At 39.1% G+C, this 24,515-nt stretch overlaps 1 protein-coding gene across 1 annotated transcript; it reads right to left on the bottom strand.

Annotated features, from left to right (window-relative positions):
* Positions 1 to 758: 758 nt before the first annotated feature.
* Positions 759 to 24,515, bottom strand: LOC142142614 (opsin-5-like). The gene is made up of 4 exons (XM_075200486.1): positions 24,247 to 24,515; positions 18,078 to 18,371; positions 16,175 to 16,506; positions 759 to 1,143 (listed from the first exon to the last, which is right to left on the bottom strand). Exons 1-4 carry the CDS (start codon positions 24,320 to 24,322, stop codon positions 784 to 786), a joined length of 1,062 nt encoding a protein of 353 aa, XP_075056587.1. The 5' UTR covers positions 24,323 to 24,515; the 3' UTR covers positions 759 to 783.

Consider the following 24,515-nt stretch of genomic DNA (forward strand, 5'->3'; position numbering starts at 1 on the left):
GTCACTATATATAGTGTCCATTTCATCAACAGTGGCACAAAATGTTCTACCAACCTGTACACATGTATTTATTTAGTGATAGTCTTTAAAAAATAATGCTTTTTTTAATAAAAAATACTGTCTTAGAGAAGTCAAGTCCCGTTCCAGGATATTTGCTAAGCACTGTGTGGTTTCAGATTTCCTTGTAAAATGGACCTGTTCCTCAAGCACAGTGTAAGCATTGTTGCTTGTTCGACAAGGTGAGGTGAGAATCCAGTCAGATGGTACTATCCTTGGTGTAGCACAGAAAAGGTTCTCACTTTGCATACTGGCTAGCATCATGCATCTTCCATCTTCCCACCGCTCAAAGGCTGCTGTCAATAATTAATTGCAGAAGAAGCGAAGTGTAAGACAGGTCTCCTGCGTTTCTTCCTGAGATCATTGTAGTGCGGTGATTGACAGCATGACAAATATCCATTCCCTATGTCCCTGGCCTCTCTGATTATGTCAGTCAATGTACTCACTCCTGCTGGTAGCCGGAGTGATGAGGGAAAGTGTGGTGGTGAGGCACAAGTATGGCCTTGGGTAGCAGAAGAGGGTATAAGGTCCATGGGTGGAAGTAATATTCATGATGATGAAGCCTAAGAATTCACTGAGAACCAGTGACATCACTGAGGTACAAGTTGAATTGATAGATGTCACTGTGAACATCTATCATTCAAATTGTTCCAGCCAACAATAAGGTTACTTCCACTCTTGGTAGGCGAGAGCACCAGTTTAAAGTTTCATTAGAAGAAATGAAACTCATTGCATCATTGTCAGGCTTGACTGTCCTTTGTTGCTTATAACAGCTGATGACACTTGAATGTTGTCTCTAGCTGCCCAGATAACAGACACTTCTGGATTTTCCGCTGAGTTTTTTGGTTGTGATAAATAGATCCTCGATCCACAACAGCACTTGAGCTGTTTCACCTTGAGCCGGAACATTTTGCTGAACGTGTAGTATATGATGGGGTTGAAGGCGGTGGAGGACTTGGCAAAGAGGCAGGGAAGTAATGAGACCATCGGTGGGATGCTTTCACTGGAGTGGAATATAGACCAGAAGCTGACAATGGCATAGGGTGTCCATGAAACCAGGAAGCCAGCACTCACAAGAATGGCCATCTAAAGGATAGAAACATGCCACATTTTACAACAATGACATATATAAAGAAATCAAAAGACATAAACTGTAATACAACAATATGTAATACTGTACTGCTTGTGAAGGCAAAACTTTTTCAATCTGTGCTTTGAAATTATAGGTGCAAATGCTTGGTTTGTCATACTTATTACAAAACTGTAAACTCGGACAGCAACAGTGATGCTTGCTAGGCTAGAAGATATGTACTCCAAAGCCCACGGAATGTGTCGATCACTTATTTCAATGAAAGAATTACCCACTACTGAGTAAGTATTTACCATAAACTAAATGTGTTTTTCAAAAACTTTTTAACGGCAATTTTTTTTTTGTGACAAATTAGAAAAAACAAAAACAAATGTCATTGGAGAACAAATGTGGTTGGTTGACAGCTAAATCATTAGGTTGTTTTAAGTGCAGCCAATCCACTTCCATTACTTGTACTTGTGTTGTTTATAAGCAACAGGAACTTAATTATTTAACTTCAAAGGAAATATTTCATATTAAATTTTCATGAAAGGCATTAAATTATGTGATATATATTCTTGAGGTTGTCGCTTTTTGGAGGCACTGTTGAAAATATTTTAATTTGTGGTTCAAATCATAGTGTTCCCAGACACTGTGCTTTTCACCATAACAGCAAGGTTAATTCTATTAGATGCACAATGATAGCACCTTGGTTACCAACAGAGGAGGAGATAGGTTCATATTTTTGTGTATGAGAGAAGAACTCTGGATATTGAATGTGACTGTTGATCTCACCAATTTAGTTTGAGATGTATCAGATTATGATATTGGAGCACATCAGACCCCATATTTTTTATTTACTAATGTTATTTATCATATACAGTACAGTTAAAAATTTGGGTTTAAAACTTATTTCAGCAACTTATTTTTATATGTTTTAAAATGTTATTAAAGACTATTAAATAAGATATAAATAAGATTCAAAATATTAGTAAATAAGATTTATGAGTGGAGTATATATATATATATATATATATATATATATATATATATATATATATAGTCGCAAGATCGGGTTAGGGTGCCATCTCCTGGAGTTAGATAGACGGATGCACTTCACACACTTCAGCCAGATAAATCACACCAGTCTAGGGTCCTGGTTTAACTAGCCTCAGCTAATTTTATTCACAGCGTAAAAAATAAACAAAACAGGAAACAAAATCCTAGCCTGTTCAGTGTCTAACTAGTACACAGGAACCCCCTCTTTCAAGTGAAGGACCTTGTGTCCTACACACACACAAGATAACAGCACTTACTAGTCATACATTGCAGTGTCTCTCAGAAATCATCTGATATCCTCCTGATTGTGGCTGCCTTAGCAGCACCACGCAAGTGCAACTCCTGATTACCAACACTGATACATGTAATTTGGAAGACCAGACATGGGCCTTATGAATGGAGCCCACCCTTCTCTCTCCATTCGTACCCCAGGGACCCTTACCAGCTTTTCCTAAAACTGAAGACAACCACTGGGAAGTTTTTCCAAATACCAACAATCTCCATGGGTTTTAAAGCAGATAAGACATAAAGCCTGGGACATATACTGAATTTCTGCCTTTTAACATCTTACCAGTGCTTCTATCACAATATATATAATTTTACACAGGAAAGTTGATATACACAGGTTACTGTTATACATATCAGGTTCTTGGAGGATGAATATATGTTTAAGTAAAATTCTTGTATTTTTAATGGTGAACTAACAACTGTAAATGGTTACCATGAATTTAAAAAGAGGGTTTCCCTCTGCTTGTACTCATTCCGGAGTTCTAAAGACCCACCATTGACAGGTGGTGAAATGCAGGAGGCTTTTAATTTATTTGAATTATGTTCCTCCAGACTTTCAGAACACTCTATTTAATCTGCCAGAGACGAGAACTGGATGGTCAACTGCATATAGTCAATGACTATTTATATATATATATATATATATATATATATATACAAGTTAACCCGTGCATGATACTCATGCATTCTAGTCAAATCAAGCTACTTAAGGAGTTAAAAAGGTTCTTGTCATGCATTTGGGCCTAGCCCAGGCCTCCTCAGGGGAAGAGCGTTACCTCCCGACGCAAGCGCCCTTTTTTAACGTGGTTTTGTCCACATGTCACCACCACATCATTTTTCTCCATCACCTCATCCTTCATCTTCATCGCCACATCCTTCATCAAGCTACTTAAGGTGTTAAAAACTCCCCACTGTCACCCCCGGCAACCACCAACCACTCCCAACTGTCACTTCTCCTTCAAGAAATATATAGGTCAGTGTATAACTCTGCCCAGCAGGTGGCGTTGCAGCTTGGTTTTTTTTTTCCACACACGCCACTAGGCATTTATATAGTAGATATATATATATATATAGGTTTAACATATACTTTATGTCCTCTATATATAATTATGTTTCTTGAAAGATGTGGGAATTTATCTTATGGCTTGGCTCTTTTCTGCTTATTTTACTGCTATACTACGAAGAAGAATTCCACATATTGTATACATTGTATCTTAACTAGGCTTTCCATTGGCTTCACCATTCCTTATATCTGTCTTAGTGGTTATTTACAATTATTGGTTATTTTATTACTATATGTTATTACCAACTCTAATTATCTAAGAGAGCTTCAGGTTTTTTTCCTCGTACCATATCCACACCTCCGAACTGTCCTAACTTAGGCCGGACAGTCCAGATTCTAGCGGACTATCTCGCTGCCCCGACAGTCAGGACTTTTGATGGGACTGCTGTAATGTTGTAAGGTGTGTATCGCTCACCGTCGTTCTGCAGGGCAGAGGTGTGATGGTGTGGCAATGGTGAGGTGCTTTTAGGGTAGTTGTAGGGTGTTTGGGGCACCCTAGCTCTTCAGAAGTACACGGAACATCCCCAAGAGACATGATACACCTCTAAGGCATGACCACTCCCTCACCTGGGCACTGCCCCGCCTCCTTTTCAGGTAGTGTCCCAAGTCAGAAAGGGGAAATGTTTGGAGGCAAGAATATATTTACGATGTTAGAACAGAAGGTCAGCACTGGGAAACCCTAAGCCCTTTAATTACATTGTTGAGGGTCAGAGTTTTCCATTTTAGTATGTGTATAAATTTAATTGCCTCCACAAAGGTGCCAGCTTACAGCACACTACACTAACCAGAGAAGACAAGACTGAGTTATGTTTGACTTTGTCCACACTGGGTGCAAGCAAATCATATGCAAATAGACTAAGAAGGAGAAGACATGGGATGCAGGGGCGAACGCAGGATTTAGAAGGGGGGATTTCCGACCCCCCCCCCGGAAAAAAAATAATATTGCGAGAGGGAGCAGCAGCTCCATTTCGGTGAGTCTGAATTCTACAGCAGCCGCGGCGCTGTCAAGCAGCATCCGCGGCAGTGCTGTATTATACTACAATACAGCACTGCCGCAGACGCTTCTTTGACAGCGCCGCGGCTGCTGTACAGTACCATTGGTTCGCGGAGAGTAGGGGTTTCTGGAGAACCAGAAACCCCCCCTGCGTGCGCTACTGGGATGTGTTGCTGCAACAAAGTGTCAGGCAGGTTGCTGGTGTCTAAAATCAAACCTTTATTGTTATTATAAAATCTGATCCTTTTGGATCATTGAAAAGACCAGTGACATATTCTTACAATTGTGTGATATGTAACGTGTACATGAGTTAAAAACTGTACCCTGATTACTTTCTAATAATAATTCTGATAATCTACTTTAATTTCTTCTATACAACCTTTGTCTGTTTTCTTATATTATAAACATATGGTGATATTGCTTATCCTGATACTCTCTCCACTTGTTATTCTTATAGCATATGTCAGGAATATTAATTAATTTTCTAATTTTCTATCACAGATCTCAAATATCCTAATATCAGATAGTACAATGTGTCTCTACAATGTCAGGGGAATTAGAATCCCTGAACCTTATCTGCCAAACAAAGGGCAAAATCTGATTGTAACTGTGTTAAAATATGTGTGTACTGTTATATCTCAGCTCTTCCGCAGTGTGTATACTTGCTGTGATTGCCAGTGACTTTATTCCTGTTGTTCTATAAACAGCATAGATGTATGCAATGCGGTCCCCAACATTGACTGCCTTTTAAATTTATGGTTAGACTGAATATTATTGTCTGCCTATTATTATTATTATTATTATTACCATTTATTTATATAGCGCCACTGATTCCGCAACGCTGTACAGAGAACTCACTCACATCAGTCCCTGCCCCATTGGGGCTTACAGTCTAAAGTCCCTAACACACACAGACAGACAGAGACACGCACACAGACTAGGGTGAATTTGTTAGCGGCCAATTATTATTATTATTATTATTATTATTATTATTATCATTTATTTGTTGGGCGCCACAGGGTTTTCGCAGCGCCTTACATAATACGAACAGTAGACCATACAGGGTAAACATCACAGAACAATAAACACTAAGTACCAATGCTTCGGAAACTCCGGGCAGACATATGGAGTGAGGGCGGACAGAAGAGTCGGTATGAGGACAGGAGGGGAGAGGGACCCTGCTCATACGAGCTTACATCCTAAGGGAGGGAGGACAAAACAGGCACGAAGGGAGGCAGTGATGCAATGGAGAAAAAGGGACCAGGGGAGAGGAGGGAGAACAAGCAGAGTGGATGAGGGGTTAAGTGGATGGTTGGTAGGCTTTCAGGAACAGGTGAGTTTTGAGTGCCCGTTAATTAACCTACCAGTATGTTTTTGGAGTGTGGGAGGAAACCGGAGCACCCGGAGGAAACTCACACAAACACAGGGAGAACATACAAACTCCTCACAAATAAGGCCATGGTCGGGAATTGAACTCATGACCCCAGTGCTGTAAGGGAGAAGTGCTAACCACTTAGCCACCGTGCTGCTTATCAGCACCTCTGCACTGTGATTGTCATTAACTCGATACCTGCCTTACGAATGTATCAGTGGCAGGTTGAGAATAGAGCTATCTGTATTAGGCTCTCTTTATTCTCTGTCGCTGCTCTGTTAGAGTCACTTGTAACTAAATATGCAATATATAGCATATAAATGCACTCTCCATCTATCAAGTATGCGTGCTCCAGAGCAACTTCCTGTCTCTCTTGTGCAATTCATATTTTATAGATATTCCCAGTGAACAGCAACCTTGATTGATAATGATAATTAACTACGAATATGGTTAAAATTATAGATACCTCAATTTATTATAACAATTAAAATGATATTCCCTAAAATTGTACATAAAATTGTCTCTAATGCAATGCCTTATACGTTAATCCTCCAATGTAGACACATCAGTATATTGTCTTGTTGGTGCAGGTAATATATCTACAAAACAGACAAAGAAATATTATGGTTTATATATATCTGACAATTACAGCTTCTACTGAGAACTAGCTAATTAGTAACATCTACACACCTATTCCAGGGGCGCACAAAGGATTTTTCAGGGGGGGGGTTTCCTCCACCCCCGTAAAAAATAAAATCATAGAGACCTGCCGCACATGCGCGGCAGCTCCGTTTCAGCTGCACTGTAGTATACAGCAGCCGCGGCGCTGTCAAAGAAATGTCCGTGGCGGTGCTGTATACAATACAGCACCGCCGCGGACGCTTCTTAGACAGCGCTGCGGCTGCTGTATACTACAGTGACAATATCTAGGGCACTTTTTAGCGGAGGGGGGGGGTTTCTGGAGACCCAGAAACCCCTCCTGCGTGCGCCACTGTATTCCGCGGGCTGATGGATGTAGCCATCCTCTCGAGTAATAAGCCGTTTGAAACCTGTCTCTGTGTATATAGTATTACTAGTACTATTGGAGGTATTTGACTTATTTGACCACAATCAATTGGTCCAATATTATATCCTTTTGCTTAACAGCTGTGCAATCACTTGCTGCACTCATGCAGTTAATTATCCTGCAATATCTCATTGGTTCTGCTGGTTTTATAAACCCCTTTCTGTTACCATACCAATGCTGGTGATAATTCCTGCTTGACCTAGTATGCCTTATATCCTGATCTTTTCTGTTCTCAGTGTTTACCACAGGGTAACTTATTCCATATTTGATGGCCCTGTCCTAAATTACGGTCCTGTTGAGTAATTGAGTAATGGAGTTAGTCCAGATTCTATTACGTTCTTACTTTATGGTCTCTCTGTATAAAAGATAGATTTTTAAACATCTGGTGAAAACCCACTTTATCTGTTACACCTATTCATTAGAACATTAATTACTGTACCGTATTTTCAGACTGGTTGTATAAAACAGAACAAATAAAGGACATGGAAGAATGTACACACTATATTCTTTATACTTATGAAACATATTTGTTGTCCTTGCTCTCTTGGTTTGATTTAAATAAGAAAGCAAAAAAATCTGATGTATAAAAATAATTTTTCACAGATATAATTACTATGGACTGAGGAACTCTTGGCAAAGGGAAGGTGTTTGGGATCTTTGTAAGGCTGCTCACATTCTAAGTTTTATGTCATCCCGTTATTGCTATCCTTCCTTTTCTACCTTCTCTTCTTTATTACATTTTGTTTATGGTATCATATTTACTTTTCTTATGTTTTTGCTTCATGCTGTTTCCTTTGTATGTCTATACTCTTTAATGAAGAACATACTGAAATTAAAATTAAATAACATTGGTCATGATGGTCTGGGTGCACAACTTTCAATTTATTCATGTTAAAAGCTGCCCGATATTCTAAATTGTTTTTTCAGTATCAAACTATAGTCATCTGTGTATAACTTTGTATAGCTGAATGTAATCTGCAATTATGGACAACACCATTTAGAAACATTTACCAGGGAATGAATAAAGATATTAAAAGGGACATATAACTGTAGCCCAGTCTGAATGGGATCAATTTAGAATGTTTATGAAAAATCTAAATGTATTGTCCCCTGAGGCTTATGTGAGTGATTGTCACACCCCATGAGATGTAGAAAAGTGTGTACCACCACCAGTGTCTATGCAAGCATACATGGAACCCGAGTATTTAAACATTTTGACTTAGGGGCCCGAGAAATAAAAAGCCCTACCCAGTTGCACCTATCTGGGAGGGAAGAGTTTCAGTGATTGATTAAGGTTCGAGTCTTGTACCCCCCTTCGACTCCAACTAGTCCCTAGTAAAGTAGTGACAGATAAAAGGTGTATGAATATTAAAAATTAGAGGCTCCAAAGCTAAGACCCAAATAAATTAGAAAAACAAGAGAAAATGGTAATAAAAACTGCTATATAATGTACAAATGAACTTAACAACAAAAGATTGAAACCTTCATATATATGGATAACAATAAATTGACAAAGTAGAAAATAGTATCATAAAATATTACAATAAAGACAGACCAGTCAATAGGTTATATCCTGGGAAAAAAGTCAAAATCTTGATGTAACAGCAAACCACTGATATAAATCTGTTCATTTGTTAGATAATGGAGAACACATGAAAAAGCTCAATACAAGCGCACTAGTATCAAACATAGGGATGTGACGTAAACCCAATCTAGCCAAACCAGGATGGCAGCACATGGAAAACGTATAACATTTATATAAAATGAAGGACAAACATAATAAACACATAGCATCTGAAAATAAATTAGTATGTACATATATTAATGAAAAAGAGTAAAAATATCAAAAGTAAATAACAATGAACCCGTACGCAAGCATTGCTCAGCATGGATAAGATCTTCTTCATCTACGGTAGCAGAATTTCTCTCCTCCATCATGCAGTCGGGTGGTAAGATCTGATCTCACCGTTTATCATTCCCATGTGCGGCCGTCTTGGCTTGGCTAGATCGGGTTTACCTCAGATTTTTCATTTGTTCTCCATTATCTAACATATTGACAAATTCATATCACAGGTCTGCTTTTACGTCAATATTTAGACTATCTTTCCAAAGATATAACCTATTGGCTGATCTATATCTTTATTGTGATATTTTATGATACTATTTTCTATTTTGACAAATTTATTGTTATCCATATATATGAAGGTTTCAACTTTTTATCGTTAAGTAAATTTGCACATTATATAAAATAAATTATTTGGTTTTATTAGTTTAGACCATTTTCTCTCATTTTTCTAATTGATTTGGGGCTTACTTTTGGCGCCTCTCATTTTCTCTACTTATTGTATTTACCTTTTTATTAGGAAGTTGGAAGAGCTCATTTGAGAAGGCAGCTGATACGTCTCTGTTGTTTTCAAATATACGTTTCTTAACACCTTTTTTATTTATTTAATATAAAGAAGAGATGGTATTTGGGTTGCGCAGGAATTGTCCTATCTCAGAGATTAGGTGTGAGTGGAATAAAGGCAGGGCCGTCTTTCCGACTGGGCACGATGGGCAGGTGCCCGTGGGCCCAGCGGACAAGAGGTCCTGAGGCAGGACTCCTATAATAATAATTTAAAAAAAACGTACCTCTTGCGGTAGGTGGCGATCCAGATCTCTTACTGGTCCCCTTTTCCGTGCTGCGCTCGCAGTGAATGTCGGGCATGATGACGACATCACGCCCGACAACCACTGCGAGCGCAGCACAGAGGAGCGGAGAACAGCAATGAAGAAATGAGGATTGGACTCGAAGAACAGGGCGATTGAAAAGTAAGTTAAGGGGGATTTGAAAAAAAAGTGATATATATATATATATATATATATATATATATATATGTATACATATAAAGAGATAAGTGGGTCAAAGGGTAGTAAGGATAGGTATAAGGCTATAGTGTTTTTAAAATAAGTGACTCTTGTATTGATTCCTGAGGCAGATAACAATCATTACATGTACACACACAACCGATGATAATGAGATTAACATAACAAATGGAATTATCTATCACATGCTCAAAGAAACAGAATTTAGCATTTCAAAAAGCTAACTACAACTGTGAGAATTATACAGTAAATCTGTGTCCTTGTGTTTTTCTTTTTTTATTGTGAGTAATTGTGGTTTTGAGGAACATGAAAAAGTCTATTCATAAGACCTAGCCTAATGTCCACAGGATTGAAGGTTAGCAGTTGATGTGTTCCTCATGAATTGGCAGTCTTGTGATCAATCCAGAAAATGAATTCATCCAAATGTCAAGAGATAGTAGTAAAAATTGTGTCCTTTAAATACAATTTAGAAATGAGTGGTGGAGGCGAGGTAATGTACACTCTGTTATAAACAGAGAATATTCTCCAAATATATTATAGAGAGATCAAAGGTCATTCATATAGCTGTCACGGCCAATATTTTGCCCATAATCATGCAGTTAATTTAGTGCGCCGCTAATAGTAAATAGTAAGTTATATTATCTTTGACCGTGTGTCATCCTACATACGGGGCTTTGACAGGGGAAAGGCATCTCATAGCAGCGGTACCCTCTGCAACTATGTTAGTTCTGTCTCTGTGTATATATGCACACACACCTAAATATACAAATAGGTCGCTGTGTAGTACATTGAATGCTATATGATACATGAATATATATTACACACATCACACATATGTACACAAGAGTGATATATAAAATGAAAACATTCCCAATGTTCTCTACGCTTATTCTTCATTTAATAAACAAATAATTTTAAACTGAGTAGTAGTTTAGGAGAGAAACAGCAATGTAGAAATGACTGAAGGGAGTTGGTTTAAAGTGGAGGAAGGAAGGACTGTGACAAAACTCTGGGTCTTGTGGACCCCTTACCCTCCTCCAACCTGCCCAATTCCTAGCAAATAGGACCATATCTGGGGGTAAATGTATCAAGCTGAGAGTTTTCCAACGGGTTTGAAAAACCAATCAGATTCTAGCTATCATTTGTTTAGTACATTCTACAAAATGACAGCTAGAATCTGATTGTTTGCTATAGGCAACATCTCCACTTTTCAAACCCGCCAAAAAACTCTAAGCTTGATAAATTTACCCCCTGGACTTCGATGATGCAATTTGGCTCATTTTGGTCCCACTCCTGATGCGATCATGGCATTGCACCACAGAGTGGGGGGCAAAGTTATATGACTTTTGGTGCCATGCCCCCCTGCACTTGTCATTTGACCTCTGGTCCGTGATCTTCCAGTGTGGAGCTGTGCATATTCTGCTATTGTCATAGCTATTTTATAAGTCATGTTGAATATACGGTATCTGAGACTACAGAATACGGATGTTCCAAGAGGCATCTGTGTAACCTTACTAAACGTTCATCTTGTAACACGACAACTCATAGACAAGGAGTACCCACTGTTACACCTAATGGATCCCAACAAAAAGTCCATGATAGCTTCAGTTTTTGACTGGGCTCAAACCACCCAGGCATCATACATCTGTTAACAGATCCGTCAAGTAACCCACTGTCACTGTAGGAACACATGTCTATCACCAACTCAACCCCAATGTATGATAGGAGAAGACAAACTATTCAATTATATTTTATCAGTTATTATGAAAATACAAACTAAGAACTCAACAAGATAACTTCAAGATCATATAAACACTACATCATCCTACACAATCCTTACATAACATACTTATAATACACTGCAGTTCAAAACATAGTTCAAGGCAGTTTATCCAGAAATATGGATCTTTTTTCTGCTTTGAATTCACTCTTTGTCTTATACCTATTTATCACTGTATACAATTCACAGGCATACCATAGCAGACATAATAAACAACATACAATAAAAAGAAAATTCTAGTGACCTCTATATAATACTGAGATTAATTCTAGTGATCTCTATATAATACTGAGATCATTCATAGCCACTATACAAAACACAATTCATACTAGTGATTTCTAGTCAATGCCAACCTTATTCTGGAGGCCGCCATGAAATGTAGTGCCCCAAATCTTACAACGCAGGCCCCCTAAATCTCTGATGGTGTTATTGTGCAGATGTCTAAAAACTCAGCTGGCTTTACTAGGCAGATCCCAGAACTATGGAGACCTTACTATACTGTTGAAGTCAAATAATTGGATATGGTAATTTCAAATTAATATCTATCAATATGATTGTCTATGTCTGAAATTATGCGAATAGCACGATACGGCGCGGAGGAGCATAATTAACCACAACGCGCGCAGACACTTATACACACATTTACACGAACACATACACTTGTAATTAGTTCATATTAAAAAATAGTTGCAACACATAGTTATTTATAATGAAATGTAGCAGCGTTTATAGTTAAATATGTTATATACACTTTATTGAGATCTAAGGTTCAGGTTACAGGAAACACATATTGTTTGGTATCATTCTAATTCCCTATTTATTCGCAGACATCCGGTTCTATCAGCTAAGATATCGCTCCGTGCATATGCAAGTTATGGATTATAGGGAATAAATGATCAGAATTGTATTGTGTGTGTAATGTAAATAGACCAGTTTAAACCAGCTTTCAGCGGGAAGATTAGTATGCATCTGTTGGAGAGCTGACCCCCACCTTTGGAGAGCATCGTTTGAACTGGCCAATGACCTGCATAACACTGGACCGTCCTGAAGCCTGAACCTATGGAAACATGCCAAATCATCTGTATTGTTTTCACTGTATCACTGACTGTATATAAACAGGAGCTCTGGGCCCAGCAGACACTCTTCTCAACCACAGACTTCAGGACTGAATGACTGTATGCTGGATCCAGGACGCCTGCGTATTTAATTGGCTGCACTTATATTATTGAATTGTTACTCTGCTGCTTTTTGCTATTAAATCGCATTGTGCTTTGAAACCACAAAATTGGAAGTGGACAATCGTCATTGGATAGCGCAAATTATTATAGAAGATTTATCAGCGGATTCTCAGATCTAGTGGCCCCTATTGTTGCCCTTACCCATAAGGGAATGGATCCCACTAATTGGCCCCTTCAGGCGGTAACTGCATTTGAAGCCCTCAAAAAAGCATTTGTCTCTGCTCAGGTTCTCAGACACCCTAATCCAGATAAACCCTTTGTACAAGAGGTTGATGCCTCTGCCGCTATTCTCTCCCAGAAAGACCCTCATACTCACCGTTTACATCCTTGTGCATATTTATCCCAGAAATTTTCTGTCACTGAAACCAATTATGATGTAGAAAATCGGGAACTTTTGCCTATCAAATGGGCCTTTGAAGAATGATGCCATTGGCTGGAAGGAGCCATTCATGTAATTTCCCTGATAGCCGATCACAAAAATCTGCTGTACATCGAGTCTGCCAAAAGGTTGAACCCCAGACAGGCCCGCTGGGCACTCTTTCATACCCACTTTAAATTCATTATTAACTACAGACCAGTTCCAAAAACATCAGGGCGGATGCGTTATCAAGGAGTTTAATTTCACATCATGTTCCCGTTTGTAAACCATTGCCTATTATTCCACCTTTTATTATTCATGCTGGATTAACTCAGGACTTGGGGGTCACCCTTCGTAGATTTCGAAAGATAGCACCCGCAGAAACTCCAGTGAACTGTTTGTTTGTTCCAATCCACTTAAGAAAAGTGGTTCTTTCTGAAACTCATGACAGTAAGACGGCCGGGCATCCTGGTATCTCTAAGACAGTGGAGATCCTTTCACATTCTGTCTGGTGGCCCTCATTATCCTCAGATGTCAGGATCTTTGTTCTATCTTGTGAAACTGTGCAAGGAACAAGTTTCCCAGGAACTGCCCTTCAGGCCAGCTTGTCCCGTTGTCTATTCCTTTGAAACCTTGGAAGCACTTATAAATGGATTTCATTGTAGATCTTCCATCTTCTGCAGGACATAACACTATATGACCTCGGCTTACGTCTGACCATCTGTTGCCATCTGTGCAGCCTCCTCCGGCCCTGCCGCTGCGGTGTTGTTAACAAACTTGCACTATGTCTAGAGTTAAGTCCTGGGGGCATCCGAGAACCTGTGAGCACATAAAGCTCCAAGGGAAAGGCGGCTGCAATTGGCGAAGACCTCTTCCGCAAGTTCTACAAGTTTATTGTCAGATCGGCAGCCTAACACATATTTCTTACTTAAAAATTTAATTTAAAAAAATTAAATAATACTGTCAGCCAAGAATTTTTCATGACATATAATTTATGTCTGAGAATGTACACTGCTATAACATTTGCACAAAGTACTGGACAATACAGCCCATCGATATTGTATTTGGCTGAATACTCATGTTACTAGCGACAACCAAGGAAGATATTCCACATTCTGCTGTTTTCTTTTGTTATTGATAAATGAATTAAGGCTTTACGACTTAATTAGTGTCATGCCTGGAATATTTGTAACCCTTCATATTGCTCTTTTAATTGGAAAACCCATTATAATGGTAGTTCAACTAGTGGCTGAGGCTAAAAGCAAAACTCTTAATCCCAATGATAACTTTTACTGGTTGATAAGGGTCGCTAACTGCTGAACATATTTCTTGCTTCTAATGTCTTTTTTTTTTTTTTCTTGTTAAATAATACTGTCAGCCAAGAATTTGTACTGAAAAATTATTCATGTACGTTACATAAAAATGTAGCACAAACAAGTGCAATGAAGCTCAGAAGTTGCAGATAACGACTTCTGGTGAATTGTATGTTATTGGTAGTTTAGTAGTATTAGCAAGATAATTACATATTTTTGTTGAACATTATGAATAGAGAAGTATTTAGGGCCTGGGTCATTGAGGTAAGCAAAGCATAAAAAAGGAGTAACTTTGCACCTGGGCAAACCATGTTGCAATGGAGGAGGAGGTAAATTTGGGGACACATTTCTAGTTTCTGATAGGGCATGTCCTAGATTAACTTTAAATTTCAGTGTAAAAATAAAGCTATCAAGAATTTGTGACTATTGCAATTCCCTCCTTAATGGTCCTCGCAAAATCACTCGAACCCCTACAATCTGTTTTGCACGCAGCTGCTAGATTGATTTTCCTTACAAACTGTTCTTTCTCTGCTGAGCCACTCTGTCAGTCTCTACATAGGTTGCCTGTTTTTCAATGAATCCAATATAAAATTCTTCTACTAACATAAAAGGCCATCAACAAAATTGCACCAACATACATCTTCTCACTTGTCTAAAATATTTCCCAACTTGACACCTCCATTCTGCACAAGATCTGCGTCTCTCTTCCACTTTCATCACATTCTCCCATTCTCGGTTACAGAACTTTTTTTCAGGCTGAACTCACTTTGAGGAATTCCCTCCCTCGCACAATAAGACTTTCCTCTAGTCTTCAAACCTTCAAGCGTTCTCTGAAAACCCACCTCTTCAGACAAGCTTATAATATTCCTCTACCACCATCTTAATCTCCCAACAATACCATATTACCACCCTCTACACAGCTGACACAAGACAACAACCCTCTGACCAACATTGCTACACACACAGCCCACTCAATACTTTTACCTTTGCATTCTAGCTGGTCCAGTGTGCAATATGATGTAGCACATGACCTTGTGTTTCAATCTCCCATTGTCCCATAGATTGTAAGCTTGCGGGCAGGGTTCTCTTACCACTCTGTCTATATGTATTACCCAGTATTGTTTTATTAATGTTTGTTCCCAATTGTAAAGCACTACGGAATTTGCTGGCCCTATATAAATAAATGTTGATGATGAATGTTGATGAATTGTAACGCGCTATGGAATTTGCTGGCACTATATAAATAAATGTTGATGATAATGATGATGATGATGATGATGATTTGTGTGCTAGATGAAAAAGCAGCCAGTATTTAACTTATTTGCAAAATAATAAACTAATTTGCATCCCTTGTATTGTAACATGGTTTCTTCCGATGAACATTTACTCCTTTTTTTGCTTTATTTTCCTTCATGACTCAGTTTTTACTGACCAATAAAAACGTTACTTTTTTTTGACTGTCACTAAAGTTACTGATATTAGAAGTCATCAAATATGTTTTATAGGTAACGGGGATATTTATGACAACTTGTACACATGTAGCTGTGTCCTAGTACAGGTTGCAGCAATATTTTCCTGTTCGCTTGAATTTTCTCCCATTTTTAAATATTTATATAGAATGAATTATATTAACATATTTTTAATCAACTTACCAGGGTTAATCTCCTCTCCACTTTGGCCGTGTTTGGGATTCTGTCATAACTCTGAATCTCTTTATAGGCTTTATGAAGTTTCCACGTAATCTTCGTGTAACATGTGACAATCGTTGCAGCGGGAGCAAGCGTGCACAAGGCGAACATGCTGACAATGAACGAGAATCCATTGGTAGAATTGTGGAACTCAGCCCAGGCGATAGTGCAAGATATGCCGAAGGGTTCAGGGCCATAGTGTCCCCAGCCAACCAATGGGAATATTGCCCAGAGCAAGGCATAGAGCCATATGCAAGTTATCACAATGTATATTACTTTCTTCTTTATTGTGCTGGCTGAAAGAGGAAATTAACAGTTAACAGGTATATATAATGTCACCTTGAATGTAACAATAATGCAAATAATAGAGAATCTATTTATAGTAATTTCCTGGAAATACATTGGGCCTTATTTATCATGCGTGGCTTATAAACTGTGTGAAACATGTATGTTTTGCACCAGTGTGTCTGGATGATCTACTAAATCAAGGTACACACTTACTTTCTGTTCTTGGGGGACACCTCCACATGCCGGAAGTGTGCTTAGTGTGTGGGAAGGCAGAGGAATCTAAAGAGTCACACTATTCAATAGTGTGATCATCACATCAAAGTCCAACCTCCTAAAACTTTACAAATACTCCTGTTATTATATAAAAACTTTTCAGTCCTCATTATGGCTCACATGAATAATGAGAGTCAGGGGACATTGGGCCTGTCTGTGGAATTTTTGTGTGTTTGATGTTTTCTTTTATATTGGGCAATGTGCACATAGAAATGTGTTCTTCTACATTAAAAGTATAGGTTGAGACCCGCCCTCTGCCAGCTGAGAGCTGAAGCACTACACACCAGCACTGTTAGGCTCCCATGCACACTAGCACTGTTGGGAGTCCCATGCACACTAGCACTGTTTGGCTCCCATGCACACTAGCACTGTTGGACTTCCCTGCACACTAGCACTGTTGGACTTCCTTGCACACCAGCACTGTTTGGCTCCCATGCACACTAGCACTGTTGGGAGTCCCATGCACACTAGCACTGTTTGGCTCCCATGCACACTAGCACTGTTGGACTTCCCTGCACACTAGCACTGTTGGACTTCCTTGCACACCAGCACTGTTTGGCTCCCATGCACACTAGCACTGTTGGACTTCCCTGCACACTAGCACTGTTGGACCCCCCTGCAAACCCACACTGTTGTGCTCCCCTGCACACTAGTACTGTTGGGCTTCCCTGCACACTAGCACTGTTGGGCTCCACTGCACACTAGCACTGTTGGGCTTCCCTGCACACTAGCACTGTTGTGCTCTCCTGCACACTAGCCCTGTTGGGTTCCCATGCACACTAGAACTGTTGCGATCATATGCACACTAGCACTCTTGGGCTCCGAGGCACTCTCGGGCTCTACTGCACAGTAAAACTGTTGGGCTCCAATGCACCCTGGCACGCTTTAACTCTACTGCACACTAGCACTCTTGGACTCCCCTGCACACTAGCACTGTTGGGTTCCCCTACACACTACACTGTTGGGCTCACCTGCACTCTATACTTTTGTGTTATATAAATAAATAAATAAATAGATGATGATGATGATGATGATGATGATGATGATGGGCTCCCCTGCACACTAGCACTGATTGATCAAGAAAATTCTTTTTCTTCTCATCTAATCTTAGCTAACCATAACTTACATAATTCAAATTAATATTTTAGAAGAATTAGAATAAATCTAGCGTTCATGATAAGGTTGCACTAATTGTGTGGAAATATCCAATATGTATTAATGTTTTTAAACATTTCGTGACCTAGAAAAGTAAAAAGTTATTTGCTGTGATTTTTTTTTCCAGCTTGTTTTGTTTGTTCTTACTTACGGTTGGCTGTGATTGTGCTGGTCACTAGATATCGGATTACTGCCATTGCCGTTAAGGTCATCATACTTGCTACGCCAAAAAAGAAGCCCATGAGGGCATAATACAGGCAGGATGACTGCCCCCATATCCACGCATGGTTCCAGGCAGAGGCAATAGCCAGGGGGTACATGCTGACAGCCATACCCAAGTCAGCTACTGCTAAATTAATAGACAAGAGGTCTGGTGACTTCAGGTGGGATGAACATTTCACTGCTGTAGCAAGCACAGCTAAGTTACCCACTATGGACAGAATGGCTGAAACAGAAAGAAGTTACATTTTAGTTCAAATTTCTTATTAGTGAATCATCAATAGTATAAGTGTTCAGAAGCCATTTCCATACATAATTTAAAGCCAATCACATAAAGGTTTATCCATACTGTTGATTCTGTTGTTGAACAGAACATTTCTAATTCCCTCTCCAAATTTTTGAGAAATGTAAAATTTAGGGGTAGAGTGATAAAAACAGAGTTATCCATCTACTCCAGCGATGGCCAACTCACAATTCTGGAGCCGCATACAGTTCTTTGAGCTTAGAAATGTGGCTCCTGGATGACTGGCAGGGAATATCACCTAAGCACAGTGTGATCTCATGGCATGTGTTGAGGCTGATGGGCTTAAAACGGACATGTGGGGGGGGGTCTGATGGTATTTAAGGGCATGTGGTGAGATTTAGTGGCATGTGGTTAGGCTAATGGACATGTGTGGATGTCTGATGGCATGTATTAGGAATATGGGTAGATCTCATGGCATGTCGGAGGCTGATTCCATGTAAAAGGCATCTGGGGAGGTCTGATGTCATGTAAGGGGCATGTGGGGAGGTCTGACAGGAATTTGGAGAGGTCTGATGGGCATGTAGGGATATCTAACAGGCATTTCTGGGGCATGTGAGTATATTTGATGGCATGTGGAGAGCTCTGATGACATGTGGGGAGGCTGATGTGTATGCAGTGGCGGAACTACCATTGGTGCGACAGGTGCCGTGCACGGGGCCATGGAGATAATAGGGCCCGTTGTAAGGCAGATGAAGAGGGTTGGGGGCCCCAGTTCCCTCCTCCCTGCACCAGGGATTACAGCTCACTAGTTCCACCTCTGTATGTATGTATGTAAGGGGCATGTGGGGAGATCTGATGGGAAAGTAAAGAGATCTGAGGAGCATGTTGGCCAGTTATGACTTTTATCAGCCCCACTTCAACAGTTCCCTCCACAGCGATTGTGGATGCAGTAGCTGCGTGAGCCGCTGTGAAGAGACTGTAAGTAACCTTTTGAACCCTCCTCCGTTGGACACAGCAGCAAGGTAAGAGCTGAGCTGATTATTGTTCTGAACATTTTAGCAATGTTGAATATTTTCTTTTACACTTAGCATGATATTGTAAATTATGTTATATTTTCAATGTATGTGTGTATGGTATGTAAGTCCATGTGTATATGTATATACACACATATATCAAGGGTAAAGTTGGCCCTTTGCCATATTTATAGATATGTCTTGGCACGAAGTATCCGAATTCTTGGCCACCTCTGATCTATTCCATTTCAAAATGAACTGTTCATTTGAATTAGTTATTGCAAACATTTTTAGAATGATGCTTAGTTTACTAAACCACATACTCATTTGGTCAAGGATAACCATAGAGGGGTTAATATTTAACAGCACTTATCGGCAGTAACGTTCCTTAATGAATCAGGCCATGGGTGATAATTAACTCAAAATATCTGTTATATGCAGTTCATCGGACAGTCTCCTTAATAAGGATTTTGAGAAAAGAAACTACATTTCCTCACTAAATATTGAAATCAGTATGGCTAAGCATTGCATCATTCTTCAGGTGAATCTGTGCTAAATTTACTATGATTGCAAATATAAGGTCATCGGTATCTTTGGTGATTGACCAAATCCAATTTCCTAGAAAATGTTTAAGAACCTGCAGTGAAGATGAGCTATCAATCACCATTGGTATTCATCACATTTTAATAACAACTGTGGTCACCATACAGTTTTATAACAGCCCCCCAATTTATGATCCTGATTGGGAGGTTACCTCCAAAAAATGGATAAATCATTACAGCAGTCATTGCAGTAAAAGGTGAGGGGATACAAATGCCCAATACTCCATTCAGGCTTCAATCATAGTTTATTATAATTTATCATAAGCACATTACTTTAGCATAGCATATGTAAAGCATGAGGAATAGGGGAGGAATAGCCTGCTCCCTAAATACACTCCGATCGCATTAATGTAAAAGGAACTGCTAATGCTAGGTCACGGGACTGCTTCCATGTATAATCACTGAGTCAGAATGACAATATTTTCAGAGGACGGGAGTTCCAGTGGTAAGGAGCACTACTGAAGAAGAGTTGCAAATGCTATTAGCATGGATTTAGTAAACTAAACTCTGCAAAGAATACATCGTGGATTGGGTAAATTTGAATACAAAATGATCATATTTTACAATTTTTGGAGGACCCAAGAAAATTATTTTGACTATTATTATTATTATTATTATTATTATTATTATCAACCTTAATTTAGTGCCAATATATTACACAGCTCTTTACAGAGAATGTTTGATCATTCACCTTAGTTCATGCATCAGAGGAGCTTACAGTCTAACTTCTCTACCACACAATCACACACACTAGGGTTAATTTAGGCAGTAGCCATTTAACCTACCATCTTATGAACAAGTTATTCTTACACCCCAGGCGATAATTAATGCAAATGTCATATTTCTCATGTTTAATTAGCAGATAAAAACATAACCCAAGACAGCCTGCATTTACGCAGAACTGTTGTTAATTGCTCAGATATGGTCAGTAATGTAAACAATGATAGATAATATTTTGGTGATTCATCCGGTACTAATGACAAATGAGAATGTCCCCAAGCAATAGACGACAATCCCAAACTAACACTCCAAAAGTGTGGTGACATATTTCTCAATATATAACAGACTGAAAATAAGTAAACATAGTAGGTGTTTGCCAAGAAACACATCACTAAATATCTTTCATTGTTTTATTTGGTGATGTATTCTACCATTGTATAACCTAAAGTGTTATTAATAATAATGTACGACTACAGTGTTTTAAGTGCAAAGACTTCTCCAGAGCAGGGGTTGGAACTGACCCCTGCAGGATATAGGAGGTAACTACACTTCATAAAAATAATGTTTTACAAATGCATATAAGGACATGCCATAACTTTCATTTTAGTCAGTAAGAAGAGTTCTCTTCTCTTTGTGTTTATTTAAGGCAAATATGTCCCTTAGATATCCCATAGATTGCAAGCTTGCGAGCAGGACCTTCTTAACTCTCTATCTGTCTCTATTACCCAGTATTGTGTTATCATTGTGTTTTTTCCCAATTGTAAAGCGCTACGGAATTTGCTGGTACTATAAAAATAAATGATGAAGAATTGATGATGAACTATGATGTGGAATATTTATCTAAAAATATTTTTGTTATAGAACTTTACTTTCTGTGATAGTGCTAATAAGTCAGCTTACATAGCCTACTACTTAGTACAATTCAATTGTTTGCCTTCTCTTCTCCAGAAGCCTGTTTATACCAGGGATCTCCTATCAATCTGAGATAGGATAATCAGCTCAGATACGATAATGGCAAAGGCTGTTTGACCTAGCCATGAATGGAGTGTGTCTTCACTGGGGTTGGCAGTGGGGTTGGCATGGACAGCTCCTGGCAGGTCATAAAACATGGCAGAGGGCAAACAAAGAGATGGCACACACAACTATTCACATCATGTCAGTCACTAGGAGTACTGACACACAGGGCACTGTGTCGTGAGGGCAGGGCAATTGTTCGGAACCCAACTTTCCTGGGGGGTCTCCAAGTTCTGGTCTTCCCTTCTTTTACTGACAGTAGCTCATATTTAGGGATAGTGCACAAGCTGTGGCTGTTAATGACAACTCCTGAAGCTGTTTTATTTAATATCACCGTTGCATTAATCTCTATTGGTAGTCAGGAGTTGTCCATGCCATCAATGGAAACAGATATGAAAAGGAGAGAAGTAAAGAGTTTAAACCAAACCTGTTGGCAGTGTATGTACTCTATTTACGCACTAAACATATATATATATATATATATATATATATATATATATATATATATATAAAAATAAAATGAGAGGAGGCGCACAATAGTGTAGTATGGCGGGTTAGTTAGGCCAAGTGAAAAAATCCAAAGAAGGAACCAAACCACCAGAAATGGATAAGCCAGAGCTTCCCACCATGTGGATATCAACAGTGTCTAGGGTAAATGTGATTAGTTCATAAAATGAAGAGATCACACAGGACCAGATAACATTCAGGAAGATGTATACATAAACAGGTCACACCAATGAAGATGTATGCGTACCAGAAGCCAAAGGTTAAATGGCTTATCTGTAGGATTATCCTGTGGACTGTGAGGGTAGAATCAATCTTCAGCCAACCTTGATTATCCAATTGGTTACAGCACAATTTGCAGTTTCTCTCAGGAGACATCTGACCTCCCTCATTGTCTGGGGAGGTCAGATGTCTCCTGAGAGAAACTGCAAATTGTGCTGTAACCAATTGGATAATCAAGGTTGGCTGAAGATTGATTCTACCCTCACAGTCCACAGGATAATCCTACAGATAAGCCATTTAACCTTTGGCTTCTGGTACGCATACATCTTCATTGGTGTGACCTGTTTATGTATACATCTTCCTGAATGTTATCTGGTCCTGTGTGATCTCTTCATTTTATGAACTAATCACATTTACCCTAGACACTGTTGATATCCACATGGTGGGAAGCTCTGGCTTATCCATTTCTGGTGGTTTGGTTCCTTCTTTGGATTTTTTCACTTGGCCTAACTAACCCGCCATACTACACTATTGTGCGCCTCCTCTCATTTTATTTTTAGATTTATCCCTGCTACACCGCTTGGTACAGAGGATTGGCAGCCGCCCGCACAGGGGAAGTGTTACTTAAGAAGGAATCATTTCAAGACATTGGACTCTAATATTTATTTACTGGTGCAGTGTCATAGCGCCACTTGTATCTATTTGTGTTATATATATATATATATATATATATATATATATATATATATTTGTATATAAGTACTGTGTATACGAACTGCATGTATATGTTTATATGGCACCATACACAGTGTACGCCGTGACTTGCAAAACTGCAAATAATACCAAATTGGTAAAATAAGTGCCACTGTAAAGGGAACTTTAGTATTAAGTTCCCTGCCCCGAAGAGCTTACATTCTACAGTTTGATTGGAGACAAAAGGCAAAGTGAGTGCTGAAGCTCAGAAAGCAAGTTGACGAGTACACGGAGATATGGCTACAGGTGACACAGGCAGAGATGACAGCAGTGCTACCGATTTAAGAGGTAATATTTCATTTTGGATTTGAAGTTAGAGATGGAATTAGATGCAGGAGTAGAGGGATAGAGTTCCATAGGTGAAGAGCAGACTAACATAAAGGTTTATGGTTTGAGCTAGCTGGGGTGGAATAGAGAGAGAAGACAAGTTTGAAAGGAATCAGGACTCTATCCAGGGATAGATAAGAGATAACCTAAAAGAAAGAACAGCTGAACATAGTGCTTTGAAGGTGGGTGTGCTGACTCTACAAGGGATACGGTGGAGGAGATACAATAGGGTGACCTAAAACAGCGTGTAATTGACAAATCATGAATACACCAAATTTAAAAAATAATCACAGCCTTGTTCCCTGTCAATATCTACTTTTTATAGTTCTCAGAGAATTATCTGCAATGTTTACTACAAAACTCACAGCTTGCTGTAAGTTTAAGATACCTCACACACATAATAATAATATTAATAATAATAATAATAATCAGTAGTTTTACTCCAGCTCCAGAAATAACGGAGCATAAAGTGCAGTCATAGTACACTACAAACTACAAGGTGTCAAAGCCAACTCTTATGAGCTGAATCAACTATGTCACTACAACTTTGCAATAATCAGATACAAACTTGCATTCTCTTATTTCAGTCCTTTTTAAATGCTTTGTCAGTAACACATAAGCATAATACATACTGTATTAAATCCAGTGTTTACCTTTCTAGCTAATGAAAGTTATACCACAGATAATACAGAGATCACTTACCTATAATTAATAAAAAGACCCCTGCCGCATAATCCACCAAAGGATGTAGTGTAGAAATATATTTTTCATCCATCATCCAAGCTGTAAGACACTTTAATGGAAGTATGCGATGCTATGGAACAGTGTTCATTATCTCTATGTGTGGAGAGAGGGACCAGTTCTCAGACGCCTGTGTCAGACAAGCAGAAAGATGTAGATGCTGAGAAGTGAATAAAAAGAGAGGGAACAAGTGGTAGGGAGAGAGCGTTGTGTCAGCCTGGAGGCAGGAA

The sequence above is a fragment of the Mixophyes fleayi genome, chromosome 3 (genome assembly GCF_038048845.1).
Source record: "Mixophyes fleayi isolate aMixFle1 chromosome 3, aMixFle1.hap1, whole genome shotgun sequence".
Classification (NCBI taxonomy): domain Eukaryota; kingdom Metazoa; phylum Chordata; class Amphibia; order Anura; family Limnodynastidae; genus Mixophyes; species Mixophyes fleayi.

Excerpts from the sequence above, each read along its gene's own strand:
- LOC142142614 (XM_075200486.1), bottom strand. The coding sequence starts at position 24,322 with ATGATGGATGAAAAATATATTTCTACACTACATCCTTTGGTGGATTAT. Across the intron at positions 16,507-18,077 it reads CAGCACAATCACAGCCAACC|CCAGCACAATAAAGAAGAAA; the intron begins GTAAGTAAGAAC and ends TTCCTCTTTCAG. Across the intron at positions 1,144-16,174 it reads TGGAGAGGAGATTAACCCTG|ATGGCCATTCTTGTGAGTGC; the intron begins GTAAGTTGATTA and ends TCTATCCTTTAG.